Source organism: Juglans regia, chromosome 3 (assembly GCF_001411555.2).
Source record: "Juglans regia cultivar Chandler chromosome 3, Walnut 2.0, whole genome shotgun sequence".
Classification (NCBI taxonomy): domain Eukaryota; kingdom Viridiplantae; phylum Streptophyta; class Magnoliopsida; order Fagales; family Juglandaceae; genus Juglans; species Juglans regia.
In genome coordinates, this window is record NC_049903.1 from 33,004,591 (window position 1) to 33,030,384 (window position 25,794).

Here is a 25,794-nt window from a genome sequence, read left to right on the forward strand (position 1 = left end):
TTAGAGGAAAGCCGATTGAGATTCGAAAGATGGTGAAAGAACCGACTTGCATGTTCTTCCCTTCATTTACTGGAAAAATAAAAAAGGAATTTCATTTCATTTGTTTGCACTCCTCTCAACTCACATCCCCGCCATCCTCTACACCCCCTCGTATACAACACGTACAGCTTCGCAACCTATTTACAAAGTCTCATGTTGTCCATGTTGTCCAATTTGCACATACAAATGAATTTCAAAATACAACCTTAAACCAAAACCCATCGCAAGCAACAGCAAAGAAAAGAAAGGATGTAGAACTCGCACATCCAATCCCAGAAGCTTCAATATCATCTGGAGGAACATATATATATATATATAGCCTGTTAGATGAGCATAGTCCCCATATGTAACAATATAACAATCTTATCTATGTTGGAAAAGTGAAGTTTAAGGGTCCATTTGGAAACACGATTGTTCTCAAGTACTTAGATATTTTCTTCCTAAACATCATTGAAACACAAAACACATTCAATTTTAAATTTTCAACTTTATCTCTAATAATTTCCTAATCATTACAACTTTCACAAATAAAACACAAAACTATACTACTTTTTCAAATTTCAAAACAAAAATTATATTCAAACAAATTTTTAACTTTATAATACTTTTATTCAACTTTTTCTCTCATTCAAAACCCAATAAAATATCTTTACATAAACTATTTAACTACTATTCATAGATATACTGAGTATCCAAACGGGTCCTAAATGAGCATGCATCAACTTCTTGGGGGGTGTTTCACGTGGTCGAATGGTCAAGGGGGGTCAAGGTTGGACAAATTCCTAGTTTCTACTCCATTATCCAGACCTAAGCCAGAAGAGATTGGCAAGGGTATGCTCTGATCATTTTTCCATCTTATTAGATTGTGAGGGCATTTATGGAGGTAAGCGATACTTCAAATTTGAGAAAATGTGACTGCAAACGGTTGGTTTTGTGGAAAGGGTGAGGGATTGGTGGGCTTCTTATTCTTTTCATGGTACCCCCAGTTTTATTGTGGCTGGTAAACTCAAAACCCTTAAGTTGGACCTAAGGAAGTGGAACATGGAGGTGTTTAGACACACGGATGAGCAACAAAGGCTTCTTTGGAATGAGCTGCATTCCCTAGAAGATGGGGTGGCAAATGAGGAGTCTGCGTTGAGAGAGATTGAGACGGTGTCTGAGTTAAAAAAGGTGTTGTAAGAAGCAATTTTTTGGAGACAAAAATTTAGGATGACATGGCTGAGGGAGGGCGACAAATGCACTAAGTTCTTCCACAAAATGGCTAACTCTCACAAGCATAATAATGTGATTGATTTGATTCAATCAAGTAATACGGTGCACCAATCCTCGGAGGCTATACAAGACCATATCGTGAATTGTTATGAAGATCTTCTCAAAGAGATTGCGGTGTAGCATCCTAAACTGGATGGGCTCTTTTTTTATCAGCTGGATGTTAGTGTAGCTAGATGGTTGGAGAGACCATTAGAGGAAGCCAAAGTGCTACAGGTGGTGAGTGGTATGTGCAAAGACAAAGCCCCGAGTTCGGATGGATTTTCTTTAGCCTTTTTTCAAGAGTGCTGGGGCATAGTAAAGGATGACGTGATATGAATTTTTCATGCGTTTCATCTTTGTCACAGGTTTGAGAAGTCTCTTAATGCTATCTTCATTGCCCTTATCCCGAAGATAGTGGGGACCATTGAGTTGAAAGATTTCCGTCCTATTAACTTGGTTGGCAGGATTTATAAGATCATTTCAAAGGTGTTTGCAAATCGAATGAACTTGGTGATGAAAAAAATTATCTCCAAGTCTCAAAATGCTTTTGTAAGAGGTAGGCAAATCTTGGACTCCGTTTAAATTGCTGGACAGCCAGTTGAGGGATGACATTCCGAGAGTTCTTTGCAAGTTGGATATGAAAAAAGCATGTGACCATGTGTGCTGAGATTTTTTGTTATATACGTTGAGAAGATGTGGTTTCGGAGATGGGTGGTTTGGATGGATCAATCATTGTGTTTCGACTGCTCGATTTTCGTATTAGTTAATGGTCAACCTTGTGGATTTTTTCAGAACTCGAAGGGTTTGAGACAAGGGGATCAGCTATCTCCTTTTCTATTTGTTGTAGTTATGGAGGCCCTGAGTGGCATAGTGGAGGTTGTTGTTAGGGAAGGTTTTCTTGCTGGCTTTGCCGTGGGTAACATTAATAATGAGGCTTTATCCATCTCCCATTTATTATTTGCAGATGATACTCTAATTTTTTGTGATGCAGACAGCGGATAGATTCAAGCTTTAATCATTGTTCTATTGTGTTTCGGGACAAGGTGAATTTAGGTAAGTCGGAATTGGTCCTAGTAGGGGAGGTGGTGAATATCAAGCTCTTAGTTGAGTATGCAAAGTGGCTACTCTTCCTATGAAATACCTTGGACTCCCTTTGGGAGCTTCTTTTAAAGCAAAAAACATTTGGGACGGAGTCGTAAAGAAGGTAGAGAAAAGGTTATCGGGCTGGAAGCGGCTTTATCTTTCAAAAGGAGGGAAAGTAAACTCTCATCCAAAGTACCCTTTCCAATATCCCAACGTACTTTTTTTCCTTATTTCCTTTACCCGTGGGGGTGGCTAATTAGATTGAAAAGCTATTTAGATCCTTTTTGTGGGGAGGCATGAGTGAGGAAATAAATTTTATCTTTTGAATTGGCAAAAAGTGCAGTTCGAAGAAGTTGGGAGGTTTGGGGGTGCGTAACTTGATCACTTTTAATAAAGCTCTACTAGGAAAGTGGTTGGGGAGATTCCAAATGGAAGGGACTTCGTTGTGAAGAATGGTCGTGGGTTGGAAGATGGTTGTGAATTTTTTTTTGGGGGGGGTTCCAAAAAAGGGTAGGGGTTGTATGATGCGAGTCTTTGGAAATTTATCAGAAAGGGGTGGAAGGTGTTTGCAACACATTAACTTTGAGGTCGGTGAGGGTACAAGAATTAGGTTCTAGTTTGATGAATGGTGTGGTGAGAGAGCTCTATCTTCTGTTTTTCCCGGTGTTTTCAGATTGGCTGGAAATCAGCAGGCCACTATCTCAGATGTGCTGTGTCGAGCCAATGGTTCTGTGGAATATTATATTTTCTAGAAATGCGCATGATTGGGAAGTCGAGGAGATAACAGGTTTTTTTAGCTTGCTTTATTCCAAGAGGATAGGAGGTAATGGGAGCGATAGAATGTTGTGAAAACCTTCAGGGAGTAAAAAATGTTTTGTTAAATCTTTCTTCAAGGTGCTGACAAATTATCAACCCCTTGCGTTTCCATGGAAGGGTATTTGGAGAGTTCTTGAGCCTCCAAAAGTTGCTTTTTTTTACTTGGACAGCAGCCCTAGGAAAGATTTTGACGGTTGACAACTTAAGGAAACGGGGGATGATCGTAATGTAGTGGTGTTATATGTGTAAGAACAATGGCGAATCGATTGACCATCTTTTTTGAGGTGGCAAGGAAGTTATGGGATAGCCTACTTAGTAGGGCTGGGCTGTCTTGGGTTATGCCCAAGAGTGTGGCGGAGCTCTTAGCATGCTGGAATAGGCATCATCAGAGTCCTCAACTGGCTGCGACATGGAGGATGGCTCCTTTGTGCTTATTGTGGTGTATTTGTATGGAAAGAAATGAGATGCTTCAACACCAAGGAGAGAGCCAGGGGGAATTATGGAATTTTTTTGTACTTTCTTTGGTTCAATGGCTTTTTGCTATAGTTTTAAAGGGAGTGAGTGTTCACGAGTTTTTGCTTTCTTTTCAGCTTTCTAGTATGTAACTAGGTGTCTCTTTTATTTACTTTTTGTGTACATGGACTTTGCCTAGTTTTATTCGATCAATGAAATTTCTTACTAATAAAAAAAAAAGAGCATGCATCAACAATCCCCTTCTAAGTTTTTTGTGTTTTGTTTGGGAAGTTGTAATATGATTAGATGAAAATTTTGAAATTGAAATATGTTTGTGTTTTACTGATGTTTGAGAAGGAAATTATGAGAAATTTTGAAATGAGATAGTTTGTGTTCCCAAACAAAGGCTAAATACCCAAACAAAAAAATAAGAAAAATTTTACTCATCATCCTCACACCACACACCACATAATTGTTTTTATTTTTTTTCTTTTACTAAATGTGTGGTGTATGGATGATGAGTAGAATAAATCAATTAATTTAGGAAGAATAATAAAAAAAAAAAGTGTGGTGTGTGGGAATGATAAGTAACAAAGCTCGAAAAATAAATGTGTTGGGTTGAAAAACTCACCATATCTCTAGATCTATGGAACAACGGAAGACTTGAAGAGCCTCGGACAAAAAGGGCACCAATTGATAAGAACAATTGAGTGCTTCACGCACTATGGCATCTTCAATGCCTGTTTCAATTGTTCTAATGATGCTGGATGCATGCTACCAATGGCTGTATTAAAAGATTCTCCATGAAGAGTAGCACATGTTTGAAGATTTTCTCTGACTGAAGTCTCTAATGATATCTGATTTATTGGGTCAGAAAACTTGACCTACAGAGGGAAGAACAAATCCATCAGGTAAAAAAAAAAAAAAAATCCACAATTTAACTTTATTCATCTGAATTCAACACTTTCAGGTATGTCACCTGTCTTCTCCTTAGCTCTATACTCGGAATGCTTCCCTCACCATGGGACCTGCTGGAGCTCAGATTCTCACCACTGCCATTCACAAGACTAGGAAATAAAGGCAAAGGATACAAATCAATTCTAGAATGACCACTACTTATCTCGATAACAACATACCTGGACTCTTCCTCAGCCAAGTCATCGTTTCCACTCAAAATTACAGTTGTACATACACTGCATGTATAAAAAAGTATCATTACAAGGCTCCTAATTTACCAAATACTCAGATTGCAAATGATTTTAAGAAATACTTGGATGAACCCATACGTCAGAATCTGATCAAGCATATCGAGGACTTGAGGCAGTCTCAACGTGAGAATTATCGAAAGGGCTAAGCCAAATGCCTTCTTTTGTAGGGAAGATACATTGTCTACCTGTGACCAAATAAAAAAAAAAATATAATAAACAAATGAAGCAAGAACTCAAAGCAGTCAGATAAGCTTGAGCTATTGTGTTATATTCATTTGATTAAAATCATTCTATTATAAACATTTTCCAATTCTAAGCATGTTGCCATGAGACTAACCTCAAAAATTCCCAAAAAGCGGACAGTGCCTTAGATAATCTTGAAATTACAGTACTTTTTTATGTACATGAATGAAATGTGGTACTTTTAGTTCTTAAAAATTATCCTCCTAAAGTCAAAGTAGAGCAGGACGATATCATATAAGTTGAAAAGTATTATCTTTCCCCGTAAGGTCCAAGTAACTAAGTTAACTGTAATTAGCAGGAAAAAAAAGGTGAAAGTTAAATGTTGCAGTAAGTTTTCTTACTTCCCTTGGTTTGGGAAGTTGAAAAGTTTATCTTTCCCCATCAGGTCTAAGTTAACTGTACTTATCAGGGAAAACAAAGTGAGTTTTCTTACTGTATCAAATGTTGCAGTAAGTTTTCTTACTTCCCAAACCAAGGGAAGTTAGGAAATAAAATCATGGGTTAGTTACACTTTGCCCCCTCGAGCTTTCACTCAATTCACAATGTGCCTCCGAAACTAATAATTGCATAAAAGTGGACCCTCGAACTTTTAAAACTTCCCAATCCCCCCTTTCGTCTACCAGCAGCGTCAAATCTAATGGAAATTCACTACAAAGATGTAATTTTCATCTAATTTATTATCATTGACCATATAAAATATAAAATAATATATGCTGTCAATTAATAATAAATCATTAATCATTATCCATATATAAAATTATTTTATACCTAAGCTGCAAGCAAGTATGAATAATCTATGTACACAATGAAATTATTTGATATTCATTAACCATATATAAATTAATAAAAAAATAAATAATGATTTATGATTTATTATTAATTGACAGCATATATTATTTTATATTTTATATGGTCAATGATAATAAATTAGATAAAAATTACATCTTTGTAGTGAATGTTATGCACGTGAGCGTGCATTGAATTTCCATTAGATGTAACGCAGATGGTAGACAAAAGGGGAGGATTGGGAAGTTTTGAAAGTTCGAGGGTCCACTTTGATGCAATTATTAGTTTTGGAGGCACATTATGAATTGAGTGAAAGTTCGAGGGGGCAAAGTATAATTAATCCTAAAATCATATATCTATCTATGCTCAGTATAGGTATAGCAATGCAACCTAGGTAGCAAACAAACACTTCAATCATCACCAAAAGTATCCTCATAATGGAAACGCAAGCTGTACTGACCTTGTCAAGCCAGACATCAACCAGACAAAGAAGTATATTGTCTTTGATTGGAATACCCGCCTTCTGGAGCAGTAAAAAAGTTGATTGTTCTGATGTTAACTGGGCAAGGTAATTGGTATTCATCACCAAAAGCCTTGCCAGGATGGCAGCAGAAGATGCTTTAACAGCTGTCTTAGAAGGATCACGATCATCTCCTCCTCTCAAACATACAGTAATCAATTTCTAGCAACATTAAACAAAAGGTGCGAACTCTATAAGAAATTTATTGATCGAAATCAGCAAAATCACACAGGCATACAACCATACTTACTTGCAAAGTGCTGCTGATCAATGGAGGCACTTCAGCAGGGAAACACTGCAAAGTAACATAAACAAATAAAAAAGAGATTTGTTGAACAATTATTATCAACTAATGCTATAACAGTTCTAAAGCCTCAAAGCTACAATGAGCACATGTTACAAACTTGGGAAAACGAATCAAATACATTTTGTTTTCTATAGTGCAATTCCCTTAATGTATTATAAAATGGAACCATTACCACATATTCTACTGAAAGTGAATAAAACATCATTCCATTAAATCCTAAAAAGCTAGGATGCACAAATACCGGCAAGGGGATTGGATCCAGTAGAACTTTAGAAAAATTAGGATTTGATATGACAGGGACATGTTAATTAATTAAAATATACTTTTTATGTTTGAAGGAAGGAATGAGCGTTGTTTTAACGAGGAGCGTACTTTGGAGCAACTTTGGAATTTCTTTGTGCACTCTTTTCTGTTTTGGTTTTCTGCTTTAGTGATTAACGGATCTTCCGTTCATGATTTTCTGATGTTGCTTTCTGTTTCTGAGAGAATGTACTTAGGTGTTTTTTTTTTATACTTCATGTGTACATGGGCTTCGCCTATACATTCGTTTCTATAAAAACTTCTTCTTACTTATATAAAAAAAAATGTTTGAAGGAAAAATAAGCATCAAAAGGTTTAAATAAACACTAATTATGTTATGACTTATTCTTTATATATTAAAAAAAATTGTTTCCTTCGAACTGTCAGGCTGCATGGTAAGTTTATTAGAGGTACAGGAAAGAGGTAGTATTTTAAGAGGCAAAGAGTTCATCAATCATCTTGCAATACAAAACAAAAGAATATCAATGCCTTTCACACTACCTACAACCCGAAAAATATACTTGCAAATATTAAATTAATGTACCTGTATTAGAGTATCAATGACTGGAAGAGTTGAAAGAATCCCTCTGTCATTGACATTTCCAACAATCAGATCAAGAATTCTAGCTACACTAGAAGCATGCATCTGTAGAAACTCAGTTCCACCCAAAATAATGTAATCCTCAATTACGGTGACAGCAACCTGAAAAAAACAAGGTCAAATACAATACAAACAACAGATTTTTAATTTTAAAAGTACAATACAAACAAGAATATAAAAGGACACTAAAACTGTAACAAGCAGTTCAAAAGATGAAAAAGACAAAATCAACAACCAAGTACAAAAATCCAAGCGTACGTACTTGAAATTAGTGATACCTAGTCTTGGAGCCAAGAAGCAATAAAGCAACAGAAAAGGAGCACAAAAAGTGATACTGGTGGTCAACAAAGAGAAGCCTCTACATTAAACTAACAAAAATTATGATACTTCTTCTTCTCTCTCTCTCTGAACAAATTACATAGCTAGGCAATTCTGACTTTTTGAAAAATCAGTTTTATTTTTTTTATTTTTTTTTAATTTTATATATGTCGGGGAACCTCTCCAAGGCAGGGCCCTTTGGACCCACCCTGTAGAGTAAACTCCGGTTCCGTGCACCACACCCTCGGAAGTTTGCCTACACGAAACTGGTTAAATCGCTGGCTTTTGACCAGGGTGTGTGGCCCCAAATGATTGTTTGCACCCATGAGATGTTGAACCTTGGACCTTGAAAGGGAGTGATACCCCAGGACCAAGGCCTTCACCACTTTGAAACCCCAAGACCAAGGCCTTCACCACTTTGAAAGTAGGTATATGCCCTCACATCTATTAACAAACCTAGATTTCTCACCCAAATCAACTAGTCAGTTGTACCAGCTCCCTTAAATCACATCTCCATCCTAGTTTGAACATTTATCCATGCAATGGATTTGTTGCATCACCATGCCTTTATTGTTTGACAGGTTACAGTTCAAAGTTGAAACCAGAGTTGTTGAAAGTGTTAGGAATGCTAAAGCACAAAACACTGCCTGGAGCCTAAGCATACAGTGGCAACATGTGCCTAATTGAAGTAAACGCAGATTTCTTTTGAAGAATATATAATAACAAAGTATTCCAAAAATACAATAAAAAAAGGTTGAAAAAGCAATAGAGTAATATATTTGCCCTATTAACTTGATTTGTTAGAGTATCATGCAACATGACAATCAAGATCAACTAAGTACATACAATTTAAACATAACATTTTATACAGTTCTCTTGTGCTTTAGAACATCAGAGTACCATTATATTAGATAGCCATTATAACAAAAAAGTACACGCTTGAGTCAGAATATACCCAAAAGGCAATGACCAAAGATGCGCAAAAATTTTTTTTTTTTGTAAGTAAAAAATTATATATATATCAAAAGGAGAAACCAAGTACCCTAAATGTATAAGATGCGCAAGAATTGTAGGTATTGACTCTATGCTAATATAAGCTATACAATGCAATCCTTAAGTAATAATATCCTGATCATTAAGTATAGGGCCATTATCATTGCCATCTAAAGATTTGTAACCCTCATTATCTTCCCCATCTACTTCCTCTAAATTAATGGTCTATACAAGTAGTAATAGTTAATACACACTCGGGCACGCGCACATATTTGCAAAAAACTGCAAAAGCATGCTTTTTGTGCTCTGCTCCCTAAAATAGCACCAAAAGCATTCTTAAAGTGTTCTTTTGTAAATGCACTTAGCTTTTGGTAAATGAAGCACTCCGGCCCTGATGCTTAGAGCTCAAGCACACTTTTACTAATATTGCTTGAAACAAGAAATATATTATAAGACCGTAGATTGAGTATTGGAAGGTGGTTAATGGGATCCCATATTACTTAGGAGAGAGAAGTTTTTTCCCTTTATAATGATTCTAAGGCCTCGTTTGTTTTCACAACTATTCTCATCTCATCTCATCTAATCATTACAACTTTTCCAAATTCCCACTCAAAATAAAATAAACAATTAAATTTTTTCAAATCCCAAAACAAAAATAATATTAAAAAAATATATTCTAATAATATTTTATTCCACTTTCAATTCTTATTTCAACTCATCTCATCTCATTTCCGAAAACAAACCAAGCCTAAGAGACTCCAATTGAGACCTTGACTAGTCCTTTTGAAGTATAAGCCCAAACCTGACTTGGGCTTCCATTGGGCTGTTACATATAATAAATATAAAAGAGAGCAAAATCACACAGAAATTCTAATCCACCAGGGAGTAGTATGTGTAAATGACGAATATAACAGCACACCATAGAGGATATCATGCTATCAGACATCCACTGGGTCCAACCTGCAAGTGATCAAAACTTCTTTCCATGATTTCCACAAGATATGGGAAACATGCCAATAGTTGAGGCACCAATGAAGGGGCATAAGAAAGTGTGGCTTCCCATAACTGCGCAAAAACAACTGATTGAACTTAGCATGATATGCTACAATGGAATGATAGCCAGTTAAATAACTAAGATCAACTGTCAGACCAACCAGCATGCTGTCCTCTAGAAGTTCATCGGGGCTATTTACATCAATTCCCTTCTGCAAAATGGGCAGTAGCATGTTGTAGCAAACGGGTGATTGTCCACCAAGAGCAACCACAAAGTTCCGCAAAGCAATAAGAAGCTGAATCAGTAGCAAGCTTTCACCAGAAGATTCCTCCCAAACCTTTTTGAAATAAGAAATAAAAAAAAAAAAAGTGAATTATAATAAGTGCAGAGCCATTAATTTCAAATGAAACCAAAGTTTAATATGATGAAAAAGGTTACCGACCCATTGCTTAAATTTAGTATGACAAACTCAATAATTCAACATCTCCATTGAGATACAATACGGAATAATGAACCCAGCCAGAAACTCGGAATCATAACCCTTATATCTGTCATTAAGTGTGTAGTTCGAGCATTAAGTGACTAAAGACAAAAAAGTGACAATACCTTTTGAAAAAATTGAACCAAGTTGTCTGCAAATGGAATGACTCCACTAACATGCGCAATAAGAACAGAAATCAAATTCAAAACCTGAACCTGAAATAAATGGAAGGATAACAAGAGTGTCAGTTGGATTACCAGGAAAACATCATCAAAATTTGAGTTTCAAATTTCAATAATTTTAATAATTGTTTATAAGTTTTGAATATAAATAGTATAGTATCCCAAAGTCAATTTTGCCCTTGCAAAACCTTAACCACTGTTTGATATGAAAATTCAAAGATTTGTAGAACATTTGGACAGGAGTACTGCTCTGCAAACACGCAGATATCTGCATTCTTGTATCAAAGAAAATAAAATTATTGAACTCCCAAATCTTCATAGTTTCACCACTTTAAACAAGGTGGACATGATCAAATTATGCAGAAGGTCAATAAAAAAAGAAGGGAAACATCATTAATCTCAATGTACAAAGGGTCTTGCAGTGCTATGCACAAAAGTGAAACAAAATCCCTGTTTTACCTTTGAGTCAAACTCCTGAACTTCTTCAACCAACTTAAAGCACGAAACCCAACATACTGGAAGAAGATCAATAAATTCTCGTTCTGAAAAGTTTGCATCTTCAACATGTAAGCACAAAGATCGACAGGCTGCCAGCTTTACAAGGAATGCAGAACTTCAATAGGTGAAAGAGGATATAATGATACAGATTCAGGAGGCAGGAATATGTCGCAACCATTCAGAAAGAGCAGGAGAGTTAATGCACACAAGAAAATGAACTAATGGGGCATACCCTGACAGAAAGGTTTTTGTCTTGAAACAATTTGATCAAAGCACAGTATACTGGTCTTTTTGTGTCATCTTTAATCTGTCAAAAGTGCAAAAATCAGAAACCCATCATCAAATACTCTCTCTCCAATTATTTTTTGAAGTATCAAAGACTCAATTTAAATTGTGATTTAAGTCTGCAAAAAAAAAAAAACCAGAGAGAGAAGAAAAAGGCTGTCAAAACCAAAAAAAGCACTATTTGCTATCATAGGATTGAATCCTATGAATTTCCACGACAAATCTCAATTCAGCTGGATAGAGCATCATAGTTTCATTGACCATTGCAAGACTCAAAAAAAGGAGCATCTTAGTATCCAATGGCACCATAAGAGAACCTTGTCTCTCACTTCTGGCATATCTTACGGGAGGAACAGGCTTAGAACTTCAACCCAAGGCACGAGTATCCTTGCAGAGGACACATACTAGTAATTGATGTAACAAATCAAAAAATTGAGAGTCTAATGTTTATCAGGACTCTTCCAATTTTTTCCCTTCTTATCAATTTCTTTTTTCTACCTCGGTTTTATCACTTGGAGAAACATATTTATTTTCCACCTCGATAATGATAATAATAATAATAATCATAGTTATTATTATTATTATTGTTTCTAACATAGAAGTTAGAAACAACCACCTCGGACTCTACAAGGAGGTCAATATGGCATCTTTGTATGTTTCAAAGACTATTTTGTGTTGCATCACCACATAGAGGGGAATCCCATGCAAGCACAAACACTCTTGACAAAATTGCAAGTGTAAAAATCACTACTACTAATGCACTACACAGCGTAGAAATTATGCTACCTCAGAAACCCACTGTCCCAATATAAGCGCAACTTTCCGATGGATGATATACATATTTGGATGATCATTTGAGAGTTCTAGGGATAATGCTCCATTATACCTGCAAAACGATAGTTTCAGGCAAAAAGTCACAAGTCCACGATTTCCAAATAGACAATAAAAGTGTGACTAAATGAAAGAGCCTATTTGGTAATGTGAATACAATGCTATCTAATAACCTCATGGTACGGTGACAGATACTATAAAAACAGCAATCAATCTTACAATCAGAAGATACTGACCAAACCTCTTAAATGAAAATATAATCTTCTTCCTTCTACAAACGGTAAATAGTAAAGCAAAATGCAACTCCATAACAGGAGTCACAGTAAACTATACCACCGAGTTTTAATACTTCCGAACCAAATTTTGTTCTATTTAAGTTACACTGGCAGCTAGAAGTGCCTCCACAAAATCTTCCTCCTGCTTCCAGTCATTATTGCATCAACTGAAGTACAGCAAGAAACATGGTACCAAGTGATCACAGACAGAAGTCATTTTATTTTATTTTTATTAGCACCGGGTGTTCGGGAACAGCGTCCCGACTAATTCCGGGGGTGCACAGGCCCTTGGCAAGTAGTTTCCCGCAAGTGCACCTTAAATAATTCAATAGAAAAATTCTCCAGTCCTTGGACCTTGGAAGGAGCATAAAGAAGTCATTTTTTAAGTAAAGAGAGATTTTATTCATACTACCAAAAAAATGGGCGAAGCCCAAACGCAAAGGACGCATGCATGAGAAAACACCTAGTTAGAGCTAGAAATATATACAAGGAATTCGAGGAAACTGATCCCATTAAAGGCTAATCCAATAGCCCATAGAAACAAAGTATTAAATAAGAGAATTCTTTGTTGTTCCAGGGCACAAACAACAGTCATTTGAAATGCTGCATCGGTTAAAATAACTTCAAAGTTTGGATAGGTTATGCAAGATATAATAATTGCCAAACACCATATATATAGCGGGGAGTGGACACACCAATCTTTGAAGCTCAGGTAGTTTGAGAGCTCATAATAAACATAAGCAGCAGCACCATAAGTAGCATCCTTTAGAAGCAACCCTGGCGTGATCTCAGTCACCGAAGTCGGACAACCCTTCATTGCCTCTTGAAGAAGGGAAACCACAACAGGACCAAGTAGCTAAAGCCAAAAATAAAGATCACAAGAGCACACATACTTCTTATCCAAAATAATTTAAGTGCTTAAGCCCCAAAAAACAGCACAAGATGTTATAGAAGGTAATCTGAAAAAAAAAAAGAATGCCACCTACTTGGCTATGTTTTTCAAACAATACAATGTATAAAGCTTCAGCACACGGCCTCAATTTTTCAGTCCACTGAACCATATCCTGCTCATGATGAAAAGATTCAGGGTTCTGGTACAACTCCTCCAAATCACTTGCATTCAGAACGAAGTACCTATCGAGTCGTCAATACACAGTTTTTGAGCAACAGTTATCTGAAAAGCACACACAAATAACCAGAGGGACCCAAATATTTTATACTTTTTTCTGCATAAAATTCTTGTGGAATAATAGCACCCAAAATTTACCACCAGACGACAAATCCTAGTACAGTTATTTATTTAAAAATTAATTCATTACAATCAAATGGGTGCACTAGCTCACTACATGCATTTCAGAAGCCATACAACTTGTCTTCCCAAGATTTTTTTTCAATAGATAAATGCTTGATCTTTGGTGGAATAATTGAGTCATGACATCAAGCAGTATGGCTTGTTTAAAATGCATTTTCTCCCCCTATAAGGCACCTTCCTTTCTGGGCTCAACGGCCCAAAAATGGATAGGAATTTATCAAGCAAAATACTCTTGTAGGCAAGCCAATATGTCAGTCAGAGGTCAGTGTGAATACCTTCTTATCAACACATTACATAGAAGAACTATCCCTTCATCAGGCAAAATTGAAGTCAAAACACCACCAACAGCATTCGAAATGTTTTTCTTGATCTGTTCTTGTGTAATCCCATTTTCATCCATTACCCGACCAGTGAGACTACGCTTGTATTCTTTACATTCCAGTACACACTTCACCATCACCATACATTGAATCAAGAATTGCTCAAATGACAACAAATCTGGCCCAGGCTCTGTTATCTTGTTTAAGCAGAACTCCATAACAGGAAGGAGCACACATTTATCCCCAAATGAAAAAGGATGCCTTCCCTGTAGTACTACTAAGACCTTCATCAATTTAGTGCATGCCCTCTTTGTGAAGTCCCAAAATTTAGGATGCATCTTCTGAAAAGATGAATCTGCAAAATAAAGAACATATGTAACAAAAAAATCTAAGAAAAAAAAAATTGCAATCACCCAAGAGGGGTGATTGAGATGGATTTAGTTTTCTTTCTCAAAAGGTTTGGAAACAAGATGGCCAAAAATTATGAGGGAAAAATGGAACTTCCCCTTGCAAATGAAATGGCAAGATTTCATCCACGGCATATATAATACACTGCTTGTGTGCAGCCGTACACATTAGACCCACAACTTTCCCTCGACCCTTGTTTTTTGGGATGGGCAAAGATGCCAAAACCATTTGGTACAGGTCATTTACAGGTCACATCCTACGTCATTGAACAGTTCTTAATGACCGAATGAGGGAATTGTACAAACCACAACTGAAAAACTTTTTTAAAGTAAAGATGCTTAATACTCCATGGCGGGTAGTATTTTAATATGCTCGATACTAATTCATATTTCAATTCATTTTTTTATAAGTAAATGAAGATTTTATTAAAAGCTGAATACTAATTCATAAACAATTATGGAAGTTCGTGGGTAACTTAAAAAATGACAGCGATTAATCGTAGCTTTTAATAAGTCAATTGTTCATATTAAAGATCAGTACACATCTCGGGAGAAGTTCTTTTTTTTTATAAGTAAATAAATTCTATTAATCAAAGAATAAGCAAAATGTGATACATGTATAATGTGCCCTAGCTAAGTAGGGGCAATAGAAATAAGAAAATCATGAAAATCTAAGCCATTAAAGTCTACTACCATGGCCCAATTACAAAGAGTTCTAAGAAATAAAAGTTTCAATTCCTCCATCGTTCTCTCTGTCCTCGAACGTCCTTTCATTACGCTCCTGCCACAAACACCACATGATGCATATAGGGATCATCTTCCACACAGCCTTACACTTCGTTTGGAACCTAAACTTATCTCAACTCATCATTACAACTTTTTCAAATCCCAACACAAAATATAATAAACAATTCAACTTTTCCAAATACCAAAATAATAATAATAATAAATAATAATATTCTAACAATATTTTATCATCTCAACTCAACTCAACTCAGTTCAACATCCAAATGCACCCTTAATCTGTTGAATACCTCTCATGTTTGTCCAACTGGCCAAAATCGCCACAACTGTCTCAGGCATAACCCAAGCCAAGTCTACTCTTCCAAGAACCTCATTCCATAACCCTCTAGCTAACTCACAATGTAGTAGAAGATGGTCCACTGATTCACCCCCCTTCCGACACATGCAACACCAATCAGCGATGATCAACCCACGTTTCCTCAAATTATCTGTAGTAAGAATCTTATCTGATGCAGCAGTCCACACAAAAAATGCCGCTTTGGGTGGCGCCTTATGTCTCCAAAACTTCCTCCATAGGAACTGAGTGTTAGGCTCTTGAGTGATGGACTAATAGAAAGAGCTAACCGAAAAGGAACCTTTAGCTGCAGGTATCCACCACAGTCTATCTGTGCATTGCTTGGGTTTATGGAATACAAAAGGCTGTAGAAGGCTTCAAAACTGCTAACTTCCCAATCTTGTGCATCCCTACTGAAATGAATGTTCCACTGAATTTGCTCCCCCAATCTCCCCATGACTTCCGCAACTGAAACATCTTTATCACTTGTAATCCGGAACAATAAGGGAAATGTATCTTTTAGAGCACCATTGCCACACCAAGTATCATATCAGAATTTAATTCTAGTTCCTTCTCCTAGGTGAAGTCTAGTGTGCCGAGAAAACACATCCCACCCTCTTCTTATATGTTTCCACAACCCCACTCCATATGCTCCTCTCACTTCTTTTGTGCACCAACCCCCCCACAAACCCCCATATTTGCTCTCTATCACCATCTTCCAAAGAGCTTCGGATTCCTTATGGTGTCTCCACAACCATTTTCCCAGTAATGCCCGATTGAAAGATCTCATATTTCTGATACCCAAACCACCGTTCGAGAGAGGGCTACATACCTTCTCCCACTTGACAAGGTGGAATTTGAATTCCTCCCCCACTCCACCCCACAAGAAGTCTCTTTGAAGTTTCTTAATTCGAAATGCCACACTCGCTGGAATAGGGAACAAGGATAAAAAATAGGTTGGTAGATTAGATAGTGTACTCTTGATCAGAGTAATCCTACCCCCTTTAGACAAGTACAGTCTTTTCCATCTTGCTAGTCTGCGCTCTACTTTCTCAATTACCGGGTCCCATAATGTAACTGCTCTTGAGGCGGCTCCCAGCGCAAGTCCTAGATAAGTCATAGGTAACGAGGCAATCTGACACCCCAAAGTGTCAGCCAATTGTCTGATCTGTTGTACCCCTCCAATAGGCACCGTCTCTGATTTGTCCAAATTAACTTTCAATCCGGATGTTGCTTCAAAATAAAGGAGAAGGGCCTTTAGAACTCGGACCTGGTTAAGATCTGCCTCACAGAAGAAAAATGTATCATCTGCAAACAACAAATGTGAAATGTTAATAAATCCCCTATCCGGAGATCCAATCGAGAAACCCGCCACAAAACCATTCATAACTAAAGTCGAGGTCATTCTACTCAACGCCTCCATCACAATAGCAAAGAGTAAAGGAGACAATGGATCTCCTTGTCTTAACCTTCGTGTACTCTTAAAAAAACCAATTGGGCTTCCATTTACTAGTATTGAAAATTTCACTGTTATTATGCACCATCGGATCCATGAACACCATTTCTCTCCGAACCCACATCTCCCCAGAAGATCAAGAAGAAAGTCCCAATTAACATGGTCGTACGCCTTTTCCATGTTTAGCTTGCAAATAATCCCTGCAACACCGGCTTTCTGTCTACTATCTATGCATTCATTTGCTATAAGGACCACATATAGAATCTGTCTATCCCTTACGAACGCATTTTGGGGTTTTAAAATTATTTTCCCCGCAACCTCACTTAGGTGGTTCGCTAGCACCTTAGAGATAATCTTGTATACCCCATTCACTAAGCTAATGGGCCGAAACTCGTTAATCTCCGAAGCCCCCACCTTATTTGGAATTAAAGCTAGACAAGTGGCGTTAAGGCTTCTCTCAAACTTTCCAGCCGAATAGAATTCCTGAAACACCTTCATGAGATCATCTTTAAGTACACCCCAACATGTTTGAAAAAAGCCCATAGTAAAACCGTCAGAACCTGGCGCCTTATCTTTAACCATTTTCCTCTCCACTTCATAAACCTCCAACTCCTCAAAAGGCCTCTCCAACCGATGGACATCACTAAGCCCAATGGAGTAAAAAACAAGCCCTTCCAATTTAGGTCTCCAACCCACATGTTCGGAAAGTAACTGCTCAAAGAAGTCAACTATATGATTATTTATCGCTTGCTCTTCCCGACACTCCACTCCATCAATTTGCAGCATCTCAATGTTGTTGGATCTTCTGCGTGAATTAGCTACCTTGTGAAAGAATTTAGTGCTTCGGTCTCCTTCCTTCAACCACAGCGCTCTTGACTTTTGACGCCAAGAAATCTCTTCTAATAAAATAATCCTTTCTAGATCAGCTTCCAGCACTAACTTTTGAGCTATTTCTTCCTGTGTTGAAGTCCTCACCTCTTGTATCCTTTCTACCTCTTGGATCTCCATAACCTTCCTTTTCTTGCATTCCCCTACGTCTCCAAAAGACTGCCTATTCCAAAACTTTAAATCTTTTTTTAAAGCTTTCAATTGACCCGCAAAGATGAAACTAGGGGTTCCTTGGGAGAAGTTCTGACAACAAAGAGCTAAAGATCCATGTATAAGTGAGAGAGAGCTTATTAAGCTCCGGACAGGCCATATGTAGTGGCATACATGAAAGAAGATCCCTTTTTATTCGATAAGTAACATACAATAAAGTATATCTAGTTTGCTAAACATTTATCATTCATTCTCCCAAGTGCTCATCTCCATTATCATTAAGTCCAAGAAGATTAATCATAAAGGGCAATCAACCCTAATTTAAGATGTCATATTTTTCACCAAATTAGAAAGCTCAATATATGCCGTATATAAAAGTAAGGGTCTAAATCAATTGCTAATCATGGCAACATGTAAGAAAGGCCTGGGTAGAGAGAGGGAGAGAGAAATCTCACAGTATGGAAGAAAGGACTGAATCGCATTCAAGAGAACAGGAGAGACCTCCTTGACTGGCCGTACTTCCTAAAAGATAGAGCTAAGTCAGTAAAAACACTCCCTTTACTTCCATCGGGAAAAGAAGGTGCAGGTTAGGTGCACCAAATCCTGAAATAAAAAATAAGTAAATAAAATTCGCAAGGGAAATATAACCTACCTGTACACATTTTGCATCACTTGGAAACCCTGAAATTATAAGCTGTCGTATAGTCTTTAAGCACAACAACCACCTCTCGCATATTAGATAAAGTTCATCATGATAATGGTTTGGATCAGTCGAATTATAGCTTTGAGAGAGGGTAGAGAAACCATTTAATATGGTCTGCACATCTCTCTGCCAAACATGCCAGCTATAATCAAAGAAATGGGTTGATATCTGTAAAGCAAAGTACATAAGCATGATCAGCCCCCAAAAAAACATGGTTATGTAGATTTCATTTCTATATGGTTACGAAAGAGTAATTACTTGTCCTTCTATTGCCGTAGAATAGGTGCATAAACTGAGCTACACAATGAAACTTTTTTGGCTTCCGTGGGGGAGAAATCTTATGATAATGGAAAATAGAAAAAGAATCTGCAGTATTAAGAAAGTACAGCAGCCTATACCTCTGCAAAGGTCTTTTGGTCTGAAGTAAGACGTTTACTGGACAATTCCTTCAAGGTACGAAAAATAGTCATAAAAATCCGGTGGGAAGTAAGAACATCTGCTGATTGAAGCTGATGTGCCAAAACAGAAAAGAGCTCTGGCCTGGATAAGTTATTGAATTGACAGATCAGAACAGATGGTCAGCTTCCAGAGGGAACATTCAAAATAACTGATGGGAAGATAATGTGCATATCAACAACTATAATAGCTGAACTATGCTTAAGCAAAAATTTAACACATATTGCTCCAGCTGACCACAGAAGAAAAAGAAAATACCGATAGAAAAACAGCACCTTTATATAAGAACCAAAATAAGACAAGTTTCACTTTTGGATGAAGCTAAAGTTCATTCCATGCAGTTTAGATCATGGTCAACTTACCACCCTGTGATTTGGAAACAGTTATTCTGCTCCCATGAAGTTTATTTGGTTATGTTTTATTGTGGGAATAGATGGATCATGCACATGAAAGGCACAGTTTCAGGAGGCACAACTGGAATAGCTATCATAATGACAAAATGTAAACAGAAATAACTCGGGATGACTAGGTTACACTTTCTAAATGAGACACAATAATTATAAGTGAGCCAGAATGCAATGAGGCAAAGTGTCAAATCCTTATTTATCTTTTTTCCAATGTAAGGAAAGGCGTCACTACTTACTACTCAGAAGATATCTGTCCTGATGATTGATTTATCTTACAAGAAGTTAAAAGGTTTTCTACCCAAGAATGCATCCCTAAAAACATATGCTCATCCCAGCCATGCATCTGTCTTGGCTACACACAAGTCTTCAAGACCAGGCTCTTACACTTTAGGAAAGTACAAATAACCGTGCTTGGAAATTTCATAAACATTCTATGGTTTTTTTTTCTATGACAGGAGAACCACCCCACAGCAGAGCCCTTAGGACTCACTTATGGAACCTAAACCCCCGGGGAGACTAGCACAACAACCCACAGCCATGGCCTCCCACTTAAATCACAGTTTGATCCCAAGGGGAATCGAACCTGTGACATGGGGCTCAAGCACACAAGTTTGCCCTTACCATTTGGGCTACCCACGGATGGGTTCATAAACATTCTATGTTAAAGCAGCCTTTACAATTCCAAAAAATTTGAGAATATTAAAGGAGAAATAGGTCAAAATGTGTACCATTCTTTGGGGTAATCAATACGAGCGATTTTGGATATGAGCACAGCCAACATTAGAGCAATCTGTGTAGGGACAAACATGGTAAGTACAGGGAATTAGTAAATCTCACAAATAGAAAAGATTGCCAGGCATTTTAGTGTGTGTGGGTGTGGGTGAGAGAGAGAGAGAGAGAGAATATTTATCTTCGACATCAAGTGTACTAGAGATAATATGAAGAAGGATCTTAATTTCTCAAACTGCTGATTGGCAAAGTCATTATCATAGTCATGTAATAAGGCTCTTTTGGGCTTCCCACAAGGATTTAATTGCCCCCATTTGTTTCGCATTGGAAGAAGGATCTTAATTTCTCAAACTGCTGATTGGCAAAGTCATTATCATAGTCATGTAATAAGGCTCTTTTGGGCATCCCACAAGGATTTAATTGCCCCCATTTGTTTCGCATTGGATTCTATGTGTTGAGTTTATCACCTTCAATGGACCACAACTACAATGGTAGCCAGCGACTTTTTTTTTATAATAATCAAAGATTTTATTAAAGAACACAAAAGTTGTGGCACAAGTACAAAGAACGCTTACAGGATGAACACCGAATAAGAATTATAAATATATATATATATTTATAAGAAAAGCATGAGAACTCAACCCGTTAATATCATAACGGTCGTTGAAAGAAACAAGGAGTGACGAAGAAAGTTTTAAGCTCCTCTTGTCTGCACATAATAATCAAAATTCTATAGTCGATTCCCTCCATATACACTATAATAGACAGATAGGGACATCTTCAACAATGCTGCAATTTATGGGTTGCCGTATAACCCTTTCCAACTGACAAAAAGATCTACTATCCTCCTTGGCATAACCCAAACCAGCCCAACTCTACAAAAAAACTAGTTCCACGAGGCTTTGGCAGTCACACAGTGGTCTACTGATTCTCTGTTCTTTTAGCACATACACTACAAATACGTCACAATCAGCAGTAAGCGCACTTAAGTGCATAAGCCACCTAGAGCCTAGGCACAAGAGCGCGCCTGAGCTAGGTAAAGCGCACATTTAAAAAAAAAAAGATCAAATAAAAAAAAAGGCAATATAATAATACTCATAGATATAGCATATTAACTCTTATTACAGTATTACGCAAAATGACAACTAAGTGATCAACTAATTATATAAAATCCAAACATAAAAATTTATATACTTCTTGGGGCTTACAAAATATACACAACCATGATATTTGATAGCCATAACCAAAATAAAGTATAGTTGAATAAAAAATTCAAATGCAAAATGACAACTAAGTGATCAACAAATTATAGAAAATCCAAACATAAAAATTTATATACTTCTCGGGGCTTACAAAATATACACAACCATGATATTTGATAGCCACAACCAAAATAAAGTATAAAGTTGAATAAAAAATTCAAAATACATCTAAAAGGCAATGCCCAAAACAACACAAAAAATGTTGGAGTATACTAAAAATTTATACAATGCAATCCTAGAGTATATAATCATCTGGACTATTTTATTAACCCATCTGTTAGAAATTTATTACTTTTGGTGTCGGGCTATAGAGTTACATGCTTAAGGATTGAAAGAAACTTATTTTTTCACTAAATGTAACAAAGCACGCTTTTTGTGCTTCAAGCTCACCACTAAAAGTGCAAAAAAGCATGCTTAAATAGCACTTTTCGAAATGTGCTTCTCTTTTAGTAAGCAAAGCGCTTAACCCTTGAGGCTTTGCACTTAAGAGTGCTTTTGACAACACTGGTCACAACAAAATGAAGTTTCCTTAGATTATCCATGGTGAGAATCTTCTCTAAAGAGGATGTCCTAACAAAAAAAGAAATGTGCCTGCAGAGGTGCCTTAAACTACCAAATACTCCTCCAAGGAAAAGAGTCACTATCTTGAGGCATATGGACCTGATAGAAAAAAAGAACAGAGAACTTCCCTAGGGATCCAAAGAGACTTTTATGCACCTCCAAAGAGCATATATGTATAGCATCACATGTTGTCATTATTTATGCATATGCTTTGAACTTGATATGATAGTCCAAGTTGGCTTTCTAGATGGATTGATATTTGATTGTGTACATTAGCATATAAGTCAATAACTATAATTCTTGAGCTTCTTTGGTCATGGGCTTCATGGTATATTTTGATTCAACCATATATTTTGGTTGGAAAATTCGATACACCACACTATCATCCCACTATGTAAGATGTGGTACATTTATTTACATAATGGGATAAAAGTGGGATGGAAGTGTGGTATATAGCATTGCTCATTTTGATTTGATTCTGACCATCAAATATCATTGATGTTTATATTTAGTAAAGCACAAGAGAAGTATATAAATGTTAAGTTTATGTAATTAGTTAATTACTTGATTTTCACATTACAGAATACTCTAACAAATTGAGTTGATACATAAAATAGCTTACCATCTTGCTTTTAAACCTTGATATTGTATTTAAGGATTTTTTGTTATTATATATCATCTTTAAAAATGTGTGCTTTACTCAATTAGGCATGCATTTACGTTTTGCACCTAGGCTCTAGACAATGCTTGGGCTTAAGTGCGCCTAACACTTTTACCTACGTTGAGAGCTCAATTGAACAAGAACAACTTTCAGACTCACAAACTTCCCTCAAATAGAAGAGCACATGCTGACCAAATATATTAGGAGAAATTCGAACTCTTTACCTAGCCAGCTCCATGAGAAACTTTGAAGTGGCTTCTCTATTATATTGGTCACTCTGGTAGGAGCAAAAACAATGACAATAAATGTATAGGAGACTTGGAGAGAGCATTCTTGATCAAAATGATCCTACCACCTTTAGATAGATGCATCCTCTTCCAACTAGCCGATCGGTGCTCAATCTTCTGTCATACCCCATAGGGCTATACTGAGTGAAAAGTATAGGTGGTATATGGGATCTCATATTGCTAGGGATGAAAAAAATTCTTGCTCTTTATAATGATTCCAATGGGACTCCAATTGTACCATTAATCAATCCTTTTGGAGTACAGATACGGATGTAGCTTGGGTCTTCCCTTGAGGTGTTACAAATGGTATTAGAGCTTATCCCAACTAGGAGTGTGGGACTTGAGCCATACCACCTGTGATGAAATGACTCAACGAGGACATTGAGAATTTAAGAGGAGAGATTGTGATACCTCTTACTAAGCGAGTAGTATAGGTGGTGTATGAGCTCCCACATTACTTGGGAGGTAAAAGTTCTTACTCTTTATAATGATTCCAATAGGGCTCCAACTATACCATTGACTAGTCATTTTGGAGCATGGGCCTAGTGTGGCTTTGGCATTCCCTTGAAGCATTACATCTTCTCTATCATACCATCCCAAATACCTTGCATGCCAATATGCTACCTAAACCATCCACATTAGATATATTACCCATAGGAACTAGTTCTAACTTGGCCAAATCCAGTTTTGACCTAAAAATCATTTTTTGATCGGTAAACAATATTTTATTAGGATAGGCAAGAGCCCAAGTACATGGGATAGTTTTGACTAGAAAATCATAAGCACTATTCATATGAACTTAAAATTGGTAGCATTCTAATAAATCATAAAAAAACTATTCATATAATAGATTACGGAAGGGGTACTGGCCATTCGAGAAAAATGTACAACATATTCCATGAATCCAAATGATTTCCATAAAACAACAAACATTGGCCTAAATGTTGTTTTAATCTAAGAAATACATTATCATAGTTCCAATTATACACACACACACACACACACACATATATATATATATATATATATATATATATATTTCAGAATATACCTAAAAACACGAAAAAGCTGGAAATGTAGGCATGAGAATGAGAACTGGAACAACCTGATAATTCTCCTCTCTCAAGTGCGACAACAGTTTTTGTCTCAGGTGTATTTTCTCCTCGCTGCTGATTCCCCTGCATAGAAATGAATAGAAATCATTTCCACATTACAATCCTTCCTACAGCAGAAAAGTACATGTTTCATACACAAAGGGCTCGTTTGTTTTCAGAGATGAGATGAGATGAATTGAGATTAAAGTTAAAAAGTTGAATAAAATATTGTTAGAATATATTTTTTAATATTATTGTTGTTTTGGGATTTGAAAAAGTTGAATTGTTTATTTTATTTTGTGTGGAGATTTGGAAAAGTTGTAATGACGATGTGAGATGAGATGAGATGTTTTTAGAAAACAAACCAGGCGTAAATAAATATAGCAGTAAGAGACACAAAGCAGCACCGTCATCATTACATTCCAGTGAATCAATTATGACTCTTCAAAAAACTATTTTTCAATTTCGGTCTTGGACGGCAAGCACATTTACACGTTTCCCACTGAAATAGACTTGACAAGAAACGTAAACAGATACACCGATCCTTGCATTCCACCACATCATATGGCACTTTTGAAGACAATCTATAAACAACAATTTCGGTGCCTACCGCAATAAGCATTGCTAGTACATGACCTTTTGACACTATTGCACAAACCGTCGAAATATAACACTTTCAAAGAGATGAAAATGGAAAATAAAAGATGGATGACTTACGAAGAATCGCGCTTATTCCTCCAGTACCGATTAACACTATTCTTGAAATACACCGAAGCCATCAACCGGATATCCACCTGAGATACTAAATCCTTTGCCATAATTACTTCCTGCATTTACATAGATAATACGAACGCGAATTTGAAACATTGAGCTCGGTCTTACGAATTATAACGAAACAAAAACCATAAAAGAACCCTAGAACGGAAGATTGAAAGGGCTAAGAGTACCAAGAGACAAGAGCAGAAGCCAGGCCTGCTCTCTGACTGAGAGAGCGCCGCCTCGGCCGGTTTGCGGACGCTCTCTTCGCCGCTCATTGAATTAGCGAGCAACGAGTACATCGCCGGTACGTCAGAGGCCGAGAGCGCCATCGCTGTCCGTGCGAATCGAACCGGGTTGGAAAATGGTGATCCGAATCGAGTAACCTCGGAAACAATAGGAGAGGGTTTTGTTATGCTAATGTATCTAAAAAATGGCTTTATTAGAATATTGAGGTTTGCACAGGAATTCCAGAAGGGGAAAACGGCGATGGAAGTGTTATCTTCCAGGCCTAGAAACGGAAGTGAAAAAAGTGATTGGGACGCTGGTCGTCGAGGTGGTCATTTGCCGACTTTATATGCTAGCTCCAAAGCTGGTCGCAAAGAAAGCCTTAACATCTGGCCAAAGTTCCACACCGGATGCCTCGAGTTATTAAGGCCTCGTTTATGTTAACATCCGTTAATAATGGTAGAATATTGTGAAATAATTTGAGTTAAAAATAGTTTTATATAATTTTAAAAAATAATAATAATAAATTGAAAGAAAATTATAAAATTAAAATATATTTAGAAAATAATTTTTAT

General features: G+C 36.8%; 1 protein-coding gene across 2 annotated transcripts; it reads right to left on the bottom strand.

The window, feature by feature from the left end:
• Positions 1-25,610, bottom strand: LOC108994924 (importin-11). Of its 2 annotated transcripts, none has more exons than XM_018970353.2 (24): positions 25,183-25,610; positions 24,953-25,062; positions 24,247-24,319; positions 20,370-20,431; positions 19,177-19,318; positions 18,728-18,946; positions 18,531-18,597; positions 14,052-14,451; positions 13,451-13,598; positions 13,160-13,320; positions 12,145-12,244; positions 11,306-11,380; positions 11,035-11,169; positions 10,519-10,608; positions 10,073-10,249; positions 9,879-9,983; positions 7,551-7,709; positions 6,650-6,694; positions 6,340-6,561; positions 4,929-5,035; positions 4,779-4,835; positions 4,622-4,709; positions 4,274-4,526; positions 1-330 (listed from the first exon to the last, which is right to left on the bottom strand). In XM_018970353.2, exons 1-23 carry the CDS (start codon positions 25,321-25,323, stop codon positions 4,365-4,367), a joined length of 3,045 nt encoding a protein of 1,014 aa, XP_018825898.1. In that variant the 5' UTR covers positions 25,324-25,610; the 3' UTR covers positions 1-330; positions 4,274-4,364. The 2 variants fall into 2 exon arrangements, with proteins under 2 accessions (XP_018825898.1, XP_018825900.1); XM_018970355.2 differs by having other exon boundaries at positions 4,622-4,694; positions 25,183-25,609.
• Positions 25,611-25,794: the final 184 nt, after the last annotated feature.

Coding starts and splice junctions, on each gene's coding strand:
- LOC108994924 (XM_018970353.2), bottom strand. CDS start 25,323: ATGGCGCTCTCGGCCTCTGACGTACCGGCGATGTACTCGTTGCTCGCT. Junction 14,452..18,530: donor TCAGTCCTTTCTTCCATACT/GTGAGATTTCTC, acceptor TTTATTTTGCAG/ATTCATCTTTTCAGAAGATG. Junction 9,984..10,072: donor TTCTAGAGGACAGCATGCTG/GTTGGTCTGACA, acceptor GTTTTTGCGCAG/TTATGGGAAGCCACACTTTC.